The following is a 17,341-nucleotide window of genomic DNA, read 5'->3' on the forward strand; positions in this document are numbered from 1 at the left end:
AGCTTTAGTCATTTTGTATTGTCATTATTTTGTTAATAATCATTATTATTAGTTATTTGTATTAGAGACATCTTAGCAGAAATAGAATCTGAGAGAAACTAAGAGAATATTGCAACTAATAAAATATTTAGAGTGCCAAATATCCCACATGAATGATGTTTGTGCTTAAAAAACTATTTAATTTTTTTACTGAACCTTGAATATTGAACAGAAAAACAAAGTTAGCTTTTAGACAACAGAAAACACTTTTTAAATACTGACTCTGATGTGAAAATAAATGTCATCAAAACAAAAATGAAGTCTAGAAGGAGTCTAACAGATTTTTAAAATTTCTTTAGTCCTTTTGTGTTCATCTCACTTTCACAGATTCTCTTTCTGTTTTTTGTTTTTTTTTATCATCTCTAGAGATCAGATGTTCATAAGCAGGAAGTATAATAAATTAGGGGAAGTTATTTTGGTTGCTGTCAGTGCAGGTCTTGGATTAATAATGAAACCAATTAAATCCTCAAATACCTTCAATGGCAACAATAAAAATGTAATTTCCAGAAAGCAATAAGGTTAGCTGCACTGCACACTGGGTGCAAGCACAGTGGAGACCAAATTTACAAACATTGAGGAATTCTACTGTTTGGTCAAAGAGCCAGCAGCTAACTGGTTTAACCAAAACAGTTACAAAAGAAGGTGTATTTTTTCTTTTTTTTTAAAGCTGTCTCATGTGTCTCTGATGATAACCAATCGGCAGAAATGATGGACTGTCTAAAGCATATGAGTGGCATGCCTCCCCTAGTACAAGAGTGTTCCATCCCATGTCGAGAAGACTGCACCTTCACTCCTTGGTCCAAGTTTACATCCTGTTCCAAGAACTGTGAAGCCACTCAGACCAGGCGGCGACAGCTCACAGGTAGCGTGTACCTTGAATTCTTTAACTTTACCTACTTGTACCTTTCTGAATCTTCTGTGCCAGATAAAAACTCCAAAGGTCCCTACTTTGTGTCAGGTGAGTGCCTTTCCCTTTAGCGTGTCTGATCCCTTCAATGTCTGGAGCACTGCTTAGCATATAAAATGCAAGCAACTAGTAGTTGTGAAATGAATGAAAGTTATGAAGTATATTATGACAGAAAAAAAGGTTTTTATGTGTATAGTTTTATAATCATTGAGTCATATAAAGTATTTTATGCACCAGCATCATTTGAGCAACTAATGACAAAGTTTCTGGAGTTTTCCATCCGAGAATTTCAGTAAGCTTAAATGCAGTCATTAGAATTGCAAGAACAGACATTAACCTACATTATTGCTTCTTTGCCTTTATGTTCTAAGCAGTCTGACCCTTTAAAATCTTAATAGTGTAAAGTAATACTGAAATTGCATAAATAGATTCTGCTTTTGTGGTATAGTATTATTTGTTAATTCTATGTGCATCAGCCAAAATTAATGGAAATTAGAACAACTTCTAATTTAAGTGCTGGGTCAGGGATACAGCTCAGCATTGCAGCACCTGCCTGGCAAGCACGAGGTCATGAGTTTGATTCATGGTACCAATAATAATAACAGTCATCATCATCATCATCATCATCATCATCATCATCATCATCATCATCATCATCATCTAAGTCCTTGGTCTGTTAGTTTTGCCTACAATATACAAAGAACTGCTTCAGCAATATATTTAGCTACTTGTCTAAATATGTTAAAACTTGTCCTCTCTGTATGTATATTTATCTATGCAGAATATTTAACTCAAGGAAGGGACAGTCAGAGAAAAATGCCAGAATAATCATGAAGTAATAGAATTGGTGTTGACATTGCAGGATTAAGCACCGGTGACCATTTGTACTCCTGAGAAGTTCAAGTGCTATTTCTCTTGGTTTTGTGACTCCTTTGCCTGAATGCATTGGTTACCTGAGCACATTTATAATTTAACTCACTGTAATGGGTTTACTCAATCAACTGGAACCTTTCAGAGGATTTCCTCACGCAAACAATGTGCATGTGTAAGCGAAGGCGAAAGACATTATCATAGTAGAAAGATCGCATGAAATATACCAGACTTTGTGCTTTCTCATTTACAAAACTTTGTGGCTGTATAGTTGTATGCAACATTGCCTATATTATTAAGATAAAAAAACTCTTATAGAAAACAATGTGGTGGAAGAGAATATTTGTGAAGAGCATAATTGGAAGCTCAGAGACCAATCTTCTGACACTTCGTTGGCTAGTAAATATATAATCATGTGTGAGAAGCCATTATTACAGTAACTCTTTGTGTCTCTGAGTTGAGAGAATTTCCTTTCAAGTCAAAGTTTTAATTAGCAGCCAGTGTTTTTCCTCTGCTATTGAAGGTCTACTAATGATATTTGGCACCTGTAAAATAAGAAGGGAAAGTACTGAAAATCATAGGCTACTGACTTATTTTATGGCCATCATAGTTATGTTGTTAAAGCGCTAATTAATTTGACTTTTTAAAAATGCACTTTATAAAAGTTAATTCCGAAGATTAATAACTACTTAAATTAGAAGACTATTTAGAATTTATCTAAATTATTCATTGTCATTACTCTAGCTGTCTAAATGATCTTTGGGTGTTCTCACATCTACATGAATGCACACAAACTGGTTTCCTGAAATTAATTAACCATAAAAAAAAGCTCACTCAAATGAATCCTTCAGTATCAATGCTGGAAACATAAAATCAATAGTGATATTCCTACATTTTAAGACTTATTTTTGTTAGTGTGACGATAACACTTGGATTTTCTTACGTCCTATATAAACTAGAAGTAAATTATCTCTAATTTGAAAACAGAAAAAGCATGGGACTGTTTGTATTTTCAACAGTCATATGAAAAGAAGCACATAAACACAAATACAGGCCAATAACTTGAATATGGGGCCATCTAGGATATTATTTTTCTTCTATTTTTAATGAGATTTTTATTTCATTATTTACTAATCATAATTTTAAATTGAATGGTAATTAACATAATTGTTTATACAATGCTAAAAGTATTTAGTTCACTATATAAAATATTATGTAGGTAAGTGTAGGCACACATGTACACATACACACATGCATATATATTTATAATAACTCTAAAGTTAATAGTCTGACTTTAGGAAAAAATGAAATGTCTTTAGATTTTTGCTAATGATTGATTTAGTACCAGCTGGCTCTGACTGCAAAAGTTAATGCGGATTTTGATTAAAATGCAATTAAAGTCTGCATATAATTTGTTGCTTATTGTGAGAATCATTTTAACATTAACCAGCTTGATTCAATCCCTCTTCCCACAGTGATATCATGTAATTAAAAATGTATTATAAATATGGAGACAGTGTCCTTTTGTACAGAATATTTGTTCTGCTAGTAACTTTCATCTACCTTATTGATGTCTTTTTTTTTCTTCCTATCATCCTTGTCTTTTTCAGTCTTCTCTTTTATTCTCTTTTCTTTTCCTCTCCCTATCCTCTTTCTCCTTTTTTTCTTTTTCCAACTTCTTTTTCTCAGTTATTCATTGAGCATCTCCAGTTTATCTTACAGTATGCAATAGATAGGGATGACCTGGAATTCAGAGATTACAGTTACCTGGACATATGATGAGATTTTTACTCCAGATAATTACAATATAGTGTAGTTTCTCTGCCTAATATCACCTGCTGTGGTATCTGTTGTGTTGAGGGATACAGTACTGCAATACCACACTGGTATTATTCTGTTGAAATTTCCACATGATTAGTGGTGACAATGTAGCATTTCAAGTGCTTAGGCATCTATGAGCTTTTTAGATGACTTTTTAGTCTCTGTCTCAAAAACTTGAATAAAAAATCTAGACTAAAGATAAGTTTAGAATTTAGGAAATCTACTTAGAATTCTATAAGCATACAAAGATATAGCATTAGAAGAAAAGAGACCAGACTGGTTTCTTTGAGGAACTCACTGGTTAAAAGAGGTACACTAAAAATATCATAGTGTAAGAGTGATGGACAACAATATGTTTTTATGGAACTTGGGAAGTGTGTTTCAGTAATGGTATGCAGCCAACACTAAAGCACCACTGAGTGCTCAAGTCAGAAAGATAATGAATTGTTTTTTCTTGTATTTGCTTATCAACTTGGTAAGAATCATTTCAAAGAATATATAGACTGAATCCAGGGGTAGGTGGGTTAAGAGTTGAAACAGAAAAGGTAAAGAAAAGTGGAATTTTGGGGAAAGTACAGACTGGTGAAAAGAAATACTGATGAAAAGAAACCAATAGCTACCACTGATAAAACTGTCCACCAGTAAATCCTCATAACTAGATGAGGGCTATGCTTCTCAAGCTTATTCTCAATGCTCCTAATGGTACATGCAAGCTAATACACCTTCCAAAAAGAACAGGGAATGGATGGCTACAGCTATTGCCACACCAATTCTAGGTATTATAAGAATCCTTCTTATCTGTTGTGAACATAAGCATCATAACAGACCACAAAGCCAATCATCCAGTCAACAGTTGCAGAGCTGTGTGTGATGCAAACCATCTGGCAATTCAGAAGAGCCCATGTGTGAACACATATCAGGGATTTGCCAACCCTCTGGGCAGACAGAAAATAGACCAATAAAACTGCTCACATTTTTTTTTTATGACCAGCCATGATTCTAGCTAATGACTCAGTAATGAGAGAACAAAGGTTGAATTATTAGATCTAGGAAAAATTCTAGTAATGATGAGAAAGGCGATGGTAGCAAAATAGAATCAAGTTACATGCTGAGTTGGAATCTACCAAACATGATTATCACGTATTCACAGCTGTGAGAAAAGATACTGCTGTCATTATACAAAGCCAATGTCACAGCTAAAAGGACTGTCAAAATCAATTGGCAAGGCAGAGACATATTCTAGGCTACTTAAGTTAAAAGAATTTCTCAACTACACATAGCTTTTTCTCAAATTTAATTATATAACTTGTTTTTATAATTTGTTATAGTTTGTTACACCAACTTTTGTGAGCTCTCTGATAGCAAGGACCAAAATGGATACCGCCAACACTCCCCATAGCATCTGAAGTTTTCTCAACACTTATTTTAAAGTCATCATACAGGAGGGTTTCACTTACCTCTTGAATAAGCTGTGTTTTAAAATTTACCTGCAGAAAAGGAAGTCACTTCATAGAGACTTTTATTGATTTTTCCAATAGCCATTAGTTTCAAGGAGACTAGACAAGGGTAATCAATGTTATCAATAAAATGTATGGAAAATATATTAAATATATTAATAAGATATTTCTAACTATTGATCCAATAGAGAACATTTTCTAAGCAGTATGTACCATGTTCAAACAAGAAAGCAGTTTTGTTTTCACATTAACCTCAAATTGCCCTACGAGTTGCTTCTTTGTCCTTAGGATTTCCCTTTGAGGGAGAAAAAAAAGAAATCCAATTTTATTTACAGTTTAAAATTCTAAGAGCTTGCAAAAACAAAAACGTGAATGGCTTTCAGGAAAATGGAAGATATAAAATTGATACATTAATGTCTCTTGTTGGAACAGGGAAAAGCAGAAAGAAGGAGAAATGCCAGGATGCTGACCTGTACCCTCTCCTAGAGACACAACTGTGTCCATGTGATGTATTTGTATCTCAGCCTTATGGAAACTGGTCAGACTGTATTCTTCCAGAAGGCAGAAGAGAGCCTCAGCGGGGACTGCGGGTACAAGGAGATGGCAAAGAATGTGGCAAAGGGGTACGCTTTCGAGCGATTGCCTGCTCTGATAAAAATGGAAGACCTGTGGAGCCCTCCTACTGCAGCAGCTCTGGTAAGGAGATGCATGAGGAATAAGGGTTAGGAATATTATTGTTGCTCAGGAAGTTTGTCCAAGCTCTAGAATCATAATACTGATCGTTAATAACTATTTTTGTCCTCCTTTGTCAATAACACATGGCCACTGATAAAATAGAAGACATGTACACATCTGTATTGTATCACACTGATTGGACTGTGATGTTGGACTTTTGACTCCTTCACTCAGTACTTCATCTTTCTATATTGACTACCGTATTACTGGTAGTGATCGTAACTATTCTATTTTAGCAAGAAAGCCAAAGAACAGGATAAATCATATATTTTATGGTTCTTTTTGGTGTTTTGACTCTGTTCATAGATGGCATTCAACCTTGAGTGTCTTCTGATGTAGCTAACAAAATATCAATGGGAAATTAATTGTGAGCATGTTACGTACAATGGTTAAGTACACCCAAGTGAATTGGATAAAATGATAAGAAATGAAACGAGGCACTGTGGGAATGTTCTGTGAGATGCTTATCAAATAGCAGACTACTGTGTTTTGAGAATTATTTAAAGATATGATAGAATGGAGAAAGGAATGAAGGTTGAATACACCTTGGGTAAAAGTTGTTCAGTCAGGCTGGGAGTGAGCAATACCATGTTCAGTGGGGCTGGGAGAGTGCATGAAAGTTCACAGGTAGTCAAGGCATGTTTTTGAATGCATGATTGAATCATTGTTTTTTAATCATTGTTTCTTCCTTTTCTGTGTTTCATATGATTTTTTTTTAATTTTTAAGATCTCATAAGGTAACAGTTTTACAGAGGTATATGGAAAGAGAGTTTCTGTTTGAAAACTTCCATAAGTAAATGGGTAGATTTGGGCCTTATAGTACCCAAGATCTTAGTTTTAGAAAGAATATTAGTGTCAGAAATGATACTGAATTCAATTGGTTTGTACAGTTCATGTAAGTAATGGTTCTTCTTTATGGGCAATGTACAAGTTCATTTTTATTTAATATATGCCCATATCATTTTATGAAGTCAATTTAAAGTTTAGTGATTCTCCAGTGTCATAACTACCCTAATCTGTTCCTCAGTTACTGTTCTGAATTGTTTTAAATGACTTGACTTTTAGAAATATTAACCATTTCACAAACAAGCAGTGGATCCATTTTAAGGAAGCTGAAGCTTAATGGCCCTAACGTGAATTGCAGATATATTGCTTTTGCAGGTATATTGTTTTAGTTTTTGAAATCAATATATGAAATATCTACTCTGTACCTGTTGTGTGATTCAGGTCTACAATGATAGAATTATAGCGAAATCAGGGACATGTGGACTTTGTTGTACACATGCTTAAAAAAGAATTTTAAGCATTGTTTAGCTCTGAGGATACTGCCTAGAAAAACTTGAGATAGACTTTAGGAAAAAAGTGCTCACATAAATCTGAGATGTGAAGAGTGAGAAAGTGTTAGTCATATGAAAGGTACATTAAATGTCACTCTGGTCAATAGGTGTCCTTGGGGTGATAGCCAGAGAAGATGTTCTGGTGCAGAGAGGGAGAGTGACGAGATGCAGGCTTTGCAGTGTGGTGTAAGGAGCGAAGTCTTGAGAAGAGAGTTGGGCGAAAAAGGATGGAAGAGCGGATAATTTTTTGAGACCATCCAAGCACATGATCCTAATCCAAGTGTTAGAGCCAGCTGGGGATGAAGTGAGTGTGTGGCTGAATTTATGTGTTTGGAAGATCACTTTGGACTGCTGTTTACAGGAAATTTTAAAAGAGCAAAGACATCACTGCGGACTATTACTGCATATAGTTGAGGTGAAATGTCAGAGCTGGTCAGACAAGTGTGGTGGTAATAATAGAGGCATTTTTAAGGTATACTTTGGAGATAGAATTGAAAAAACCTCCCCCATTTAAGTATATTTTTATGTGTTATCCAGCATTCACTTCTAATTTTTCATGGATGTACATATGCATATGTATGTTCTAATTTGGAAAAAATACTTCAGGTGAGAACTTCTATCCTCAAGAAAAAAGAGTTATTTATAATGCAGACAATTTGCAGTATATTAGCAAAGGCATTCGGGGATCTAAACAATTTTTAATAAATAAGATGCTTTGATCAAAATTAACTATAGTTTCATAACTTTTATGTGACTTATACTGACACCTTAATGGTATATCTTTTCAAAATTGATTTTCTAAAATAGTGAGTAAAAATGTACTATTGTGTCACCTCTAGCAATAGAAGAAAAATGAAACTTCAAATTGTCTCTAATAAAGACACAGTATTGCTTGTACATCCCTTTGTTAATTCACTATTAAGAATTTTAGTTTTGTTCTGGACAAACTGAGACACAGAATGGTGACTCTGCTCTGGTTTTGAAAAAATAACGATTCATATATTCCTCTTTTAAATCCTTACATGGGTGTTGCATTCCATTTGTATTTGGAAGACACAAAACAGATTTCCCAAGATAGTATCAGGGAGACTTTCTTGCAAGGACAATAGTCATCATGATGCATTTGCCTGCTGATTCACATAGCTGTGGGAATACAATTTAATAAATATTGCATTATCAATTTAGTGGATTTCATGGGTGATTCAAACTTCAGATAGAGCCAAGTTTGTTTGGCTTTGGGAAAACGATCGTGAGGACACATGTTAAAATTGTTCTTTATTATTTGAAAGAATGAAGTTGTTGCGTGCCTTTAGCCAGTATTATTTCTCAGTAAATGCCAACACCAGCTGGTGACAAAGTACACTGTGTGTCGCCCACTTCCGTGTTGACTGTGGACTGTACAATTTGGTCAGCAAAATAGCATCTACATTATTTTTAAGATACATAGAAGAGGGGCCAGGACGACTGCTCAGTAGAATAAGCACTTCCTGGCAAGCGCAAGGGCCTGAGTTCAATCCTTAGTTCTGCCAAGAAAAAAGAAAAAAAGAAAAAGAAAAAGAAAGATACATAGGTGAGTTACTCCCAGAGATAACACTTCTTACCCAAGGGTTCCACTAAAGAAGGAGACATACAGCATCCCTTTGTCACCACACTGTGTCTTTTCTCTTCTTGGCCCTGCCTTCTGAACTGGCTAAGTCACACCTTGGTAGTTCTCTAGTTCAGTGTCCCTTCAAATCAATTCTTTCTAACTTTGCTAATAAAATGATACAGTTCACCCTTCCTATTTCCTTTTCCATTTCTTTGGATGGTAAAACTCTGAAAGAGCTGAAAATATAGTTTTTTTTCTTTCATTTCTTCAACTGCTAGGTTAACAGCACCCAAAAGAGTGCATGAAAGTTCACAGGTAGTCAAGGCATGTTTTTGAACGCATGATTGAATCATTGTTTCTTAATAATTTGCCTCAAGTAGCTCTCAAACTTTTCTGTCCTTTTGATACCTACTGCTGTCTACTGATAGTCCAAATTTTACTATTGTGCCTTGAAATACCTTTGTAATACCTAATCATGCCAAGATTCAACAGGTATGATACTAAAATTCAAATGTAACTATGCCACTGGCCTGCTTGCATTATTTATCAGTCTCTCCTTATTAGAACTTTCAAGAACTTGCATGAGTATGTAATCTACATGACATCTTTCTTTCAAACTTCTTGTTATTTGGGATTTATAGAGGTGCTACCTATCTAGGAAAAAAAAAAATCTGCTTTTCTTGTGCTTCTCTCTAGTTCTACCTCTCACTTTGTTTTATTTTATTTATTTTTTTAATGTATGTAGTACAGTGTCTCATGATGCATCTTAGACTTATAGTGATCCTTCTGTTTTCAGCCTCCCTAGTGTTAGGATTACATGTATGTGCTACCACACCTGGACTTGGACACTGGCTCAGAGTGCCCAGGGGCAGGGGCAGCATGGCACCAGGTACTAGGGATTGAACCCTGGTCTTTGCATTTGCCAAAGCAGGCACTTAGTCTGCTGAGCTCTCTTGCTGGCTCTTATCCTCATCTCACTTTATTTTTTAATTAATTAATTTATTTTTAGGGAAAGGTCTAAAGGGTGTTCAGAGTCTCACTACTATATCAGCGAGACCTAATAGATCATAGTGATCTGCCTGTTTAAAGCTTCCCAAGAGCTGGGATTACAGGTGTAAGCCACCACGCCCTGTCTCAAGTGCTGTCCCAGGGGGACGGGGCCAGCACTGCAGGTCCGGCAATTGAACCCCCAGCCCCTGTGCCTGTTTGCAGGTGCTTTAATCCGCTGAGCTATTTGTCCAGCTCTTCTCACTTTATTTAAAAACCAAACAAACAAAAACTTCTTTTTTCTTTTTGAGACAGGGTGTCACTGTGTGGTCCAGACTTGTCTTGTGCACACTATTTAGCTCAAGTTGGCATTGAATTAGCAAAGTGCCTCCTGCCGTAGCCTCTTAAGTGCTGGGATTACAGGTTTATGGCACACACCTGGCTACACATGGCTTTTTTATTTCTTTTGCGAAAGTAAGAATTTACAGAAATTCACAGAAAAAAATCATTTTTTTATTTCTCCATCCGCAAAATCCAGTGTAGGGTTTGACCTTGGCAAGCTGTCAGTGTAAATTGGTAAATCAATGACAGGACTATTCAGGCCTGGCAAGAGTCAACACATGGTGGTATAAAAGTTTAGATGTGCGTGCATGTGTGTGTCTTAACAATACTCTTTTTCAGTTGTAAAGCTGTGTATAAGGAAAGCAGATCTATAGCAAAGTCAGTCATGCAATATATAGTCAGGCAAATGCCACAGAAGCTGGATTTCTTTTGGGCTTCACAGACATTTTAGGATGAGATGAAATGAGACTGAGCTGCTACAAGTGGACAAGCAAATGTTTTTGAAAAAATGGAAGAATACAGAAAAAAACAGTATTCCAAATTACCCAGCTCTCACTGGGTTAGAACCAAGTTTAGTTTATTAGAAAAAAAAGTGAAAAAAATAATGTTTCATGTCTGATTCCTGATAAACTATGATTGCTTTTGAAAGGTAATTAATTATTTCCATGAGGACTTCACCCAGAAATAACTTAGTACTTGTGATTTATTTCTATTATAATTTAATTAATTTGCTGTCATATGTAAGGGGGTATAGGCTCCAGACAAAGCCCAGTCATCTGCATCACCACCATCCAGAAGCTCTTTGCGGGGCTGGGGCTGTGTCTCCTTAGTAAGCCACTTGCCTAGCTTGTACAAGGCCCTGGGTTCAATCCCCAGCAACCCCCACCCCCCCAAAAAAAAATAAAACCCAATAGCTTAGTAGGGAAGAATGTTTCTGGATTTAAGAATAATGACACATGTAAGAACCTTTAGGAATTTTATATCTGCATTGAATTTCATATGATTGAACTATTTCAGTTAAAATAAATATGAACGAATTCATTTTGTCCAGACAAAAAGAACATGTTCGGAACTGTAACTTTACTAACCAAGATAATTAAGACAGCATCTTACACAGTGCCCTGGAAATACTGGTAGGAAGGAAAGAGGAGAGAAACTTTGGCAGTTGCTGTAAAGTCTCTCCAGAGTCTACCACACACAAGGGACTGAGTAACCGCGTAACACTCTCCTGCGGAGAGACCTAGAAATGTGAAGTCATCTACAATTTCTGTCAAGTCACCTGTTTCTTAAATTCTGCACACCTTGATGCTTCCTGAAAAGCTTTTCAAACTATACCCCTTAATGAGGAATACTCATGCCTGGGTGGAGAAAATCTAAATTTGACAAAATATCAATTGTTTCTGTGTTTTTTATGTTTGGATTTTGTCTTTTAAACTTTTTTTCACTTAAAATCATTCTTATTAAAATTTGTATAATAGTGCTAGTTTAAAGAACTTTTTCATTTTTCTCCATCTTCCCTGCTGTGCCTTATTTCAAGATGGTTTTTATCACCAGACTAATGTCTCAGTTTTTCGCTATTTTGTTACCAGCTTTTGGGGTGCTTGGTGTTAGGAAGTACTTTAGTCTTCTGAGGTAGTTTCTAGGTTCTTTATGTCCTGAGAAAAGAATGGGTCAAGGCAAGCACAAACAGTAACAAACTTTTATTAAATGTAACTAAAGAAACAGTCTTCTCTCGGGTAGATGGTTGTTCAAAAAGAAGGGGACGGTGAATGAAAGCAAGAGACAGGAAAAGGAATATTGTGGGACTGTCCTGCTTCAAGGTTGTATATGGTTAATTTTTTAGACTTATGTGTAAACATAAGAAGTATATAATTCTTTCTGCCTATTTTTAAAATATATTCTAATTTTTAAATTTTTTTATTATATTCTGTAGGGACTTAAAGTTCAACATATCAATACTTGATGAAAAATACCTGTTCCTTATGCCTAAGATGTTTGATATTCAGACAGATAGTGAGGTTAAGCTTAACAACCTAAGTTGTATGGTAATAATAATAAACTTGTCTTCTGGATGGTTAACAACCTAAGTTTGCAGACCAAATTAGAGAAAAAGGAGGGCTGCAAGGAAAGCCAACATTTTGGCCCTGGCCTTCCAAGGTCAATTAAGACTCAGGACATATGAGAACTTGTACTGTTACATCATGTAACTCGGTGGTGTCCCAAATTTTCTGATCAAGGAGATTATGGGGCCAAAGAGGAAAGTGATCGATGATGTAGAGTGTGCCTAAGGAGAGTCACTTGGAGAGAAAACATTCTCTCAGGCTTTCACAGAGAGCACATTGGCCAAGCAATGGCCGTGACTCATCCACATGGCTGACACTGACAAAGGATCTACAATCTGAGGTACAGGATCTCAGGATAAATCCTGAGGGGATTTCACTGACCTTATCAGACCCCAAAACTACAACTCTTGTTGCATAGGTCCTGCTTTACCTTGGTCTTAACCATCCAGCAGAAAAGTATAAAAATGAAATATAAGAAGTAAAGCCATGCTGTTATGTTGAGCTATAGGGGACTCAGGTCAACAATTTCTGACATTGCCAGTAAAGCAGAAAACCCAGTACTATTATGGGCTACTGGACTCTTTTAGAATATTTTGCTGAGTTTATACACCTATAATATTCAAATAACGGAACTTAACCAAAAAAGGGGATACAGATGAATGTCCATTTTGCATCTGTGTATTCCAAGTGGTTAGGACAGATATATAGTTACATTCTCTTAATGAATAGAGGGATTTGTACTAATGGTGTTTGTAAATAGGATATCATGTCCGCATCTTGTACAGCAATTAACCACTAGGAAGAATGTATGCAATGTGTTAATTATTGAAACTGTCCTACCAATTTGATTTGAAACTGTCTCATTGATATTTGTTTCTCAATAAAATTATGAAAAAAAAGGTAAAAACCTGACAAAAGAGAAAAAGGAAAGAAAAGAAAAGAAACAGTATTTGCACAGTGAGTTTGCTCCAACAAAAATGAGAAGCAGTATGCCATATGGTGTGGGGGTGGGCCATCCCTGCAAGAAGGAGCACAGAGGAAAAACGTCAGCGTGGGTGTCCTATTCTGTATCCACCTTTCCTTACCCCGGAAATAGGTCTAGGACTTCCTTTTGAAACCCTGCTCAGATTCTCAGAAGTCCACATGCACGGATTGGAGAACTGTTCTACGCATGCGTCCTGGGATGGTGTACTTAATAAGCAACACCTAGTTCCCCAGCCAGCTTTGCCACACCTGATCTCCAGTGTCAGTTTGAAGGCCCATATTCAGGCAATGAGAGGTGGTAGGAAAGAATAAGAATTATTAAAGGGCTGGCATCAGGGAAGGTGGACCGGGCTGTCCATTTCAAACCTCCAGCATGGAAATCAGGGTCACCATGGGTGCTTACAGGGAGAGAAAGAAGAGCAGGTCAGGAAGCCCCACTGCTACTGAGAGCTGTCTTCATTTTCTAGAGTGCGTTTTTCTATTTTATTTTCTCTGGAACATCGCAGTACTCCTTACTCTCCTGCTTCTCCTTCCTATAGTTCTTTTTGGATAGACATACTTATTATCTAAAAGGTAAACCTCATGCTAATTTACACATTTTATTTTAGTTGTGGTGCAGGATTGAAAGAACAAAAAGGGACATTACATGTTTCCCTGTTATCAGAAGGTGCCCGGATGTTCCACGGTCTGTAAATATAAAGATTATGTAACAGTCAATGTCTCCATCAGTGGGGAGATGCTTCTCTCTAGGACTCTGAATGCTGGCAAAAAGTGAGAGAACAAAGTCTTCACACAAGGATTAAGGAGGGGAGGCAATGGTAAGGGAGGGCAAAGGGAGGGCAAGTGAAAGTGAATCCGCTGGGGACAACTCTGGAAGCAACAGTCAATTTATACTCTTACCTTACTGCTGGTCCTCTCCAGTGACTGCATATCCAGTCCTCATCAGTCCTTCCTGCTACCATTTCTACCATTGCAGTGAAACGAATCTTTCTAAAAATCAAATCTCCTTATCGCTCTCATGATTTTACTTGCAGTGGCCACCCATTACTCAGATGCTGCAGTGCGAGTTTAATATTATTTTTATCCCCTGAAGTGCCGTCCTTCATCTATTACACACTACTCATTAGCAAGAGGCTTTTGCCTCTATACTTATATGCTTTCCCTGCTGTGACTTTATTGCTAAACCTCTGCAACCTAATCTCTACTTATCTCCTAGTAATCTTTCTGGACTTGTATTAAAACTATGATTTATCCTCTACAAACTTACAGGTAGTCTTGCCAGTGAGCTCTTCCCTGATCACCAGAACCTGTCATAATTTAGCATTTTTGCTTTATTTCCTTCACCAAAATATAAGCCTCCAGTCTTAGTGCTTTTACTATATTACTTACCTCATTGATTGTACATTCTGTCAGATTTGTGTATGCCCAGAGGGAGGGACTATAGCTATCATATCTACATACCATCCCAGATATCTGATGAAGTGCTGGCACATCGTGTATACTCAATAGCAATAAATATATTACAGTATAAATTGTGCTTCTGTATACATAACTTTATTGTGTATATGCACTTGAGTTCTTTATAGCTGATAATACTGCAAACTTCTGGACTCAAAATGGAATATATTTGTTTCCTTATGGTTGTAACCATCAGAAGTTTGCAATTTCTGCTGGTCTTTTGAAAGAAGCAGTTAATGCTTACAATTTTTTTTTTTTTCTTGGCGGAACCAGGGATTGAGCTCAGGCCCTTGCGCTTGACAGGGAAACACTTATTCCACTGAGCCATCTCCCTGGCTCCCATTTTTTTCTTTAGATCCTTCTTCTTTTTTCCTTTGAATTTCTTATAATTTTTGTTATTGTTTTGTTTTTTCTTTAAATCAATCTTACATGTTTATATCTGGTAACTCAAACAACTAATTTGAAGGTGACATCATGCAATAAGCAACCATTGTTGAGAGCTTATTACTTTGATTAGTGAAATTTTGCATCATTTATAATGCTGGATTTTTCTATTACTGAAAAATAGAAAGAAGGAAAGAAAAAAAGAAAGAAAGAAAGAAAGAAAGAAAGAAAGAAAGAAAGAAAGAAGAAGCTTGCAGTCAGTTTCACTGGGTCAAATCAGGATGCAGTAAGGACGATGCTACCTCAAAGGCTTTTGGGGAAGGAGCTTGTCTTTGTTCTTCCCAATTTTTAGAGTCGCAATTTGTTTTTCATTCTTTGGCTTGTGGCCTCTTCCTCTACCTTTAATTCCAGTGATGTACCATCTTGTGTTCCTGTCTTGCTATGTTCTTACGTATCAAATCTCCCTTTGATTGCTTTTTATAAGATACTTAGTATTATTTGGGCTACCTGGGTAATCCAAGATAACCTCCCTATATTGATATACTTTGTACATAACACAACAGAATATAAAGCCTAGAAACAAATCTCCACATCTGCAACTCTACTAATTTTCCACAAAGGTACTGAGAATCCACAATAGACAAAAAATAGTCTGTAATTAATGGCATCTTGTATGATAGATACCTGTGTATACATACAAATAAAAACCAACTATGAGTGAATTTTTATCTTTCTGCAACACAAACACATGCACACACATGCACACACATATTCAAAGTAGATTGAGGTTTTAAATATAAAATGGAAAAGAAAATAGAGAATAATCTCTATAACATTGGTGTTAATAATGTTTCTGTTTTTCTTTTGCCTAACAATAGAAGCAGCCAAAAAAATAAACATATGCACTTCCATATTCACACACATATCTGATGATAAGCACTAGAGATTTTGACCTAATTATCCTATTTTCTGGAAAATCCTTTGTGATTAAAAATACACATCAACACATTAAATAAATGTGGAATATATAAGAAGAGAAATATGAATACAGTGGTACTATGGTTCACAAATCCAGATCTATCCTCAGTTCCAGTTGCAAACCAAAGTCAGCAAGAACCAAATCACATTTCCCCTGGAGGTCAACACTGAACCTAAACATTGAATTATATTCAGTTCTTGTCCAACTTCATTTGTGACCAGAATTGTGGAAAGATTCAAATTCATGAATCACTAGAGCGTTCCAGTAAAACAGTAACTAATTATGGGAGGGTTTCAGAAGGTTTCTGGCCCAGCATCTCAGAGGCGGGGGTTTGACCTGGGCCTTGATGGAGGAAAGGGAGCATTATGGTTTAGAAACATTCACTAGCTCTGTGTGACTAGTAACATTGGCTAGCACTAGATAGGTAGGTAGGTAGGTAGGTAGGTAGGTAGGTAGGCAGACAGACAGATAGACAGACATGGAGATAGAGAGGCAAGGAGGGAGGGAGGGATGGAATGAGATCAAGGTAGGAAATGTTTGATGAGGAACTCATATGTTGAAGACACTTGGATGTGGTTTTTCCCCCAAACTTGAGTAATATTGGAACTTGTTTTACAAGGAACCAATGTCTAAGAGCTCTGCTATTAACTCAAATCATTTTTTTATGACCAATTAGATTTTAATTCCTTTTTCATGATTATTTATTTTGATCTATTTTGAAGACACTGCTTTTATCAAATCATTTTTATGATAAAATGTGTGAATCAACATCAAAGTAAATGTAAGTTCTTTGTGCTTGCAGACCATAAGCTACATAACCTGAAAGAAATGTAAAGTTTTAAATGTTCAAATTCTGAGAAATAGCTCTAGATGTTAGATAAATCAGCTTTATACCAGTGTTCTCCAGCATCACACCTATCCAGTGAAGTTTACCTAGAACACATCCATTAGCAGGGCTTGTTCTCCAACAGTTCCCCCTGTGAGGTCATCTGCCAGATTGGAGCTGTATGTGGGGGCAGAGAAGACATTATTCAAATTTATGTCATTCTCTCTTACTTATTATTCAACCCCCATATTGATTCAACACTACTTCAAAAGGGCAGAGGCAGTGACTGCAGGGAGGACAATAGTGTGACAACCCACTGCCTGACACTGATCAGAGGAGTAGAAAAAGGGTGGAATCAGAAATAATTCTGAAAACTGAGTTAGGGTTAGATGGTAACCCTAACAGAGGTTAAGGCCAGCTTATGAATGGAAAGTGAAGAGGGATGTGAATGGCTTCAAGATGGAGCAGGAGACCCAGTCCTAGCCCAGGTCCGGTGAGTGTGCGGAGAGTTTCCTGCTACCCTGCGCCGGCGGGACCAGTCCCAGCCCAGGCGCAGCGTGGGCC

At 36.6% G+C, this 17,341-nt stretch overlaps 1 protein-coding gene across 1 annotated transcript in view; it reads left to right on the forward strand.

Moving 5' to 3' along the window:
- Window positions 1-17,341, forward strand: part of Thsd7b (thrombospondin type 1 domain containing 7B) — a 1,039,160-nt gene that overhangs the window by 718,106 nt on the left and 303,713 nt on the right. The window contains exons 13-14 of the mRNA XM_004626384.2: window positions 707-901; window positions 5,527-5,790. Of these exons, the coding sequence (XP_004626441.1) occupies window positions 707-901; window positions 5,527-5,790 (459 nt within the window). The remainder of the gene's footprint in view (window positions 1-706; window positions 902-5,526; window positions 5,791-17,341) is intronic.

This window comes from Octodon degus, unplaced genomic scaffold (genome assembly GCF_000260255.1).
Source record: "Octodon degus isolate 3935 unplaced genomic scaffold, OctDeg1.0 scaffold00014, whole genome shotgun sequence".
NCBI lineage: Eukaryota > Metazoa > Chordata > Mammalia > Rodentia > Octodontidae > Octodon > Octodon degus.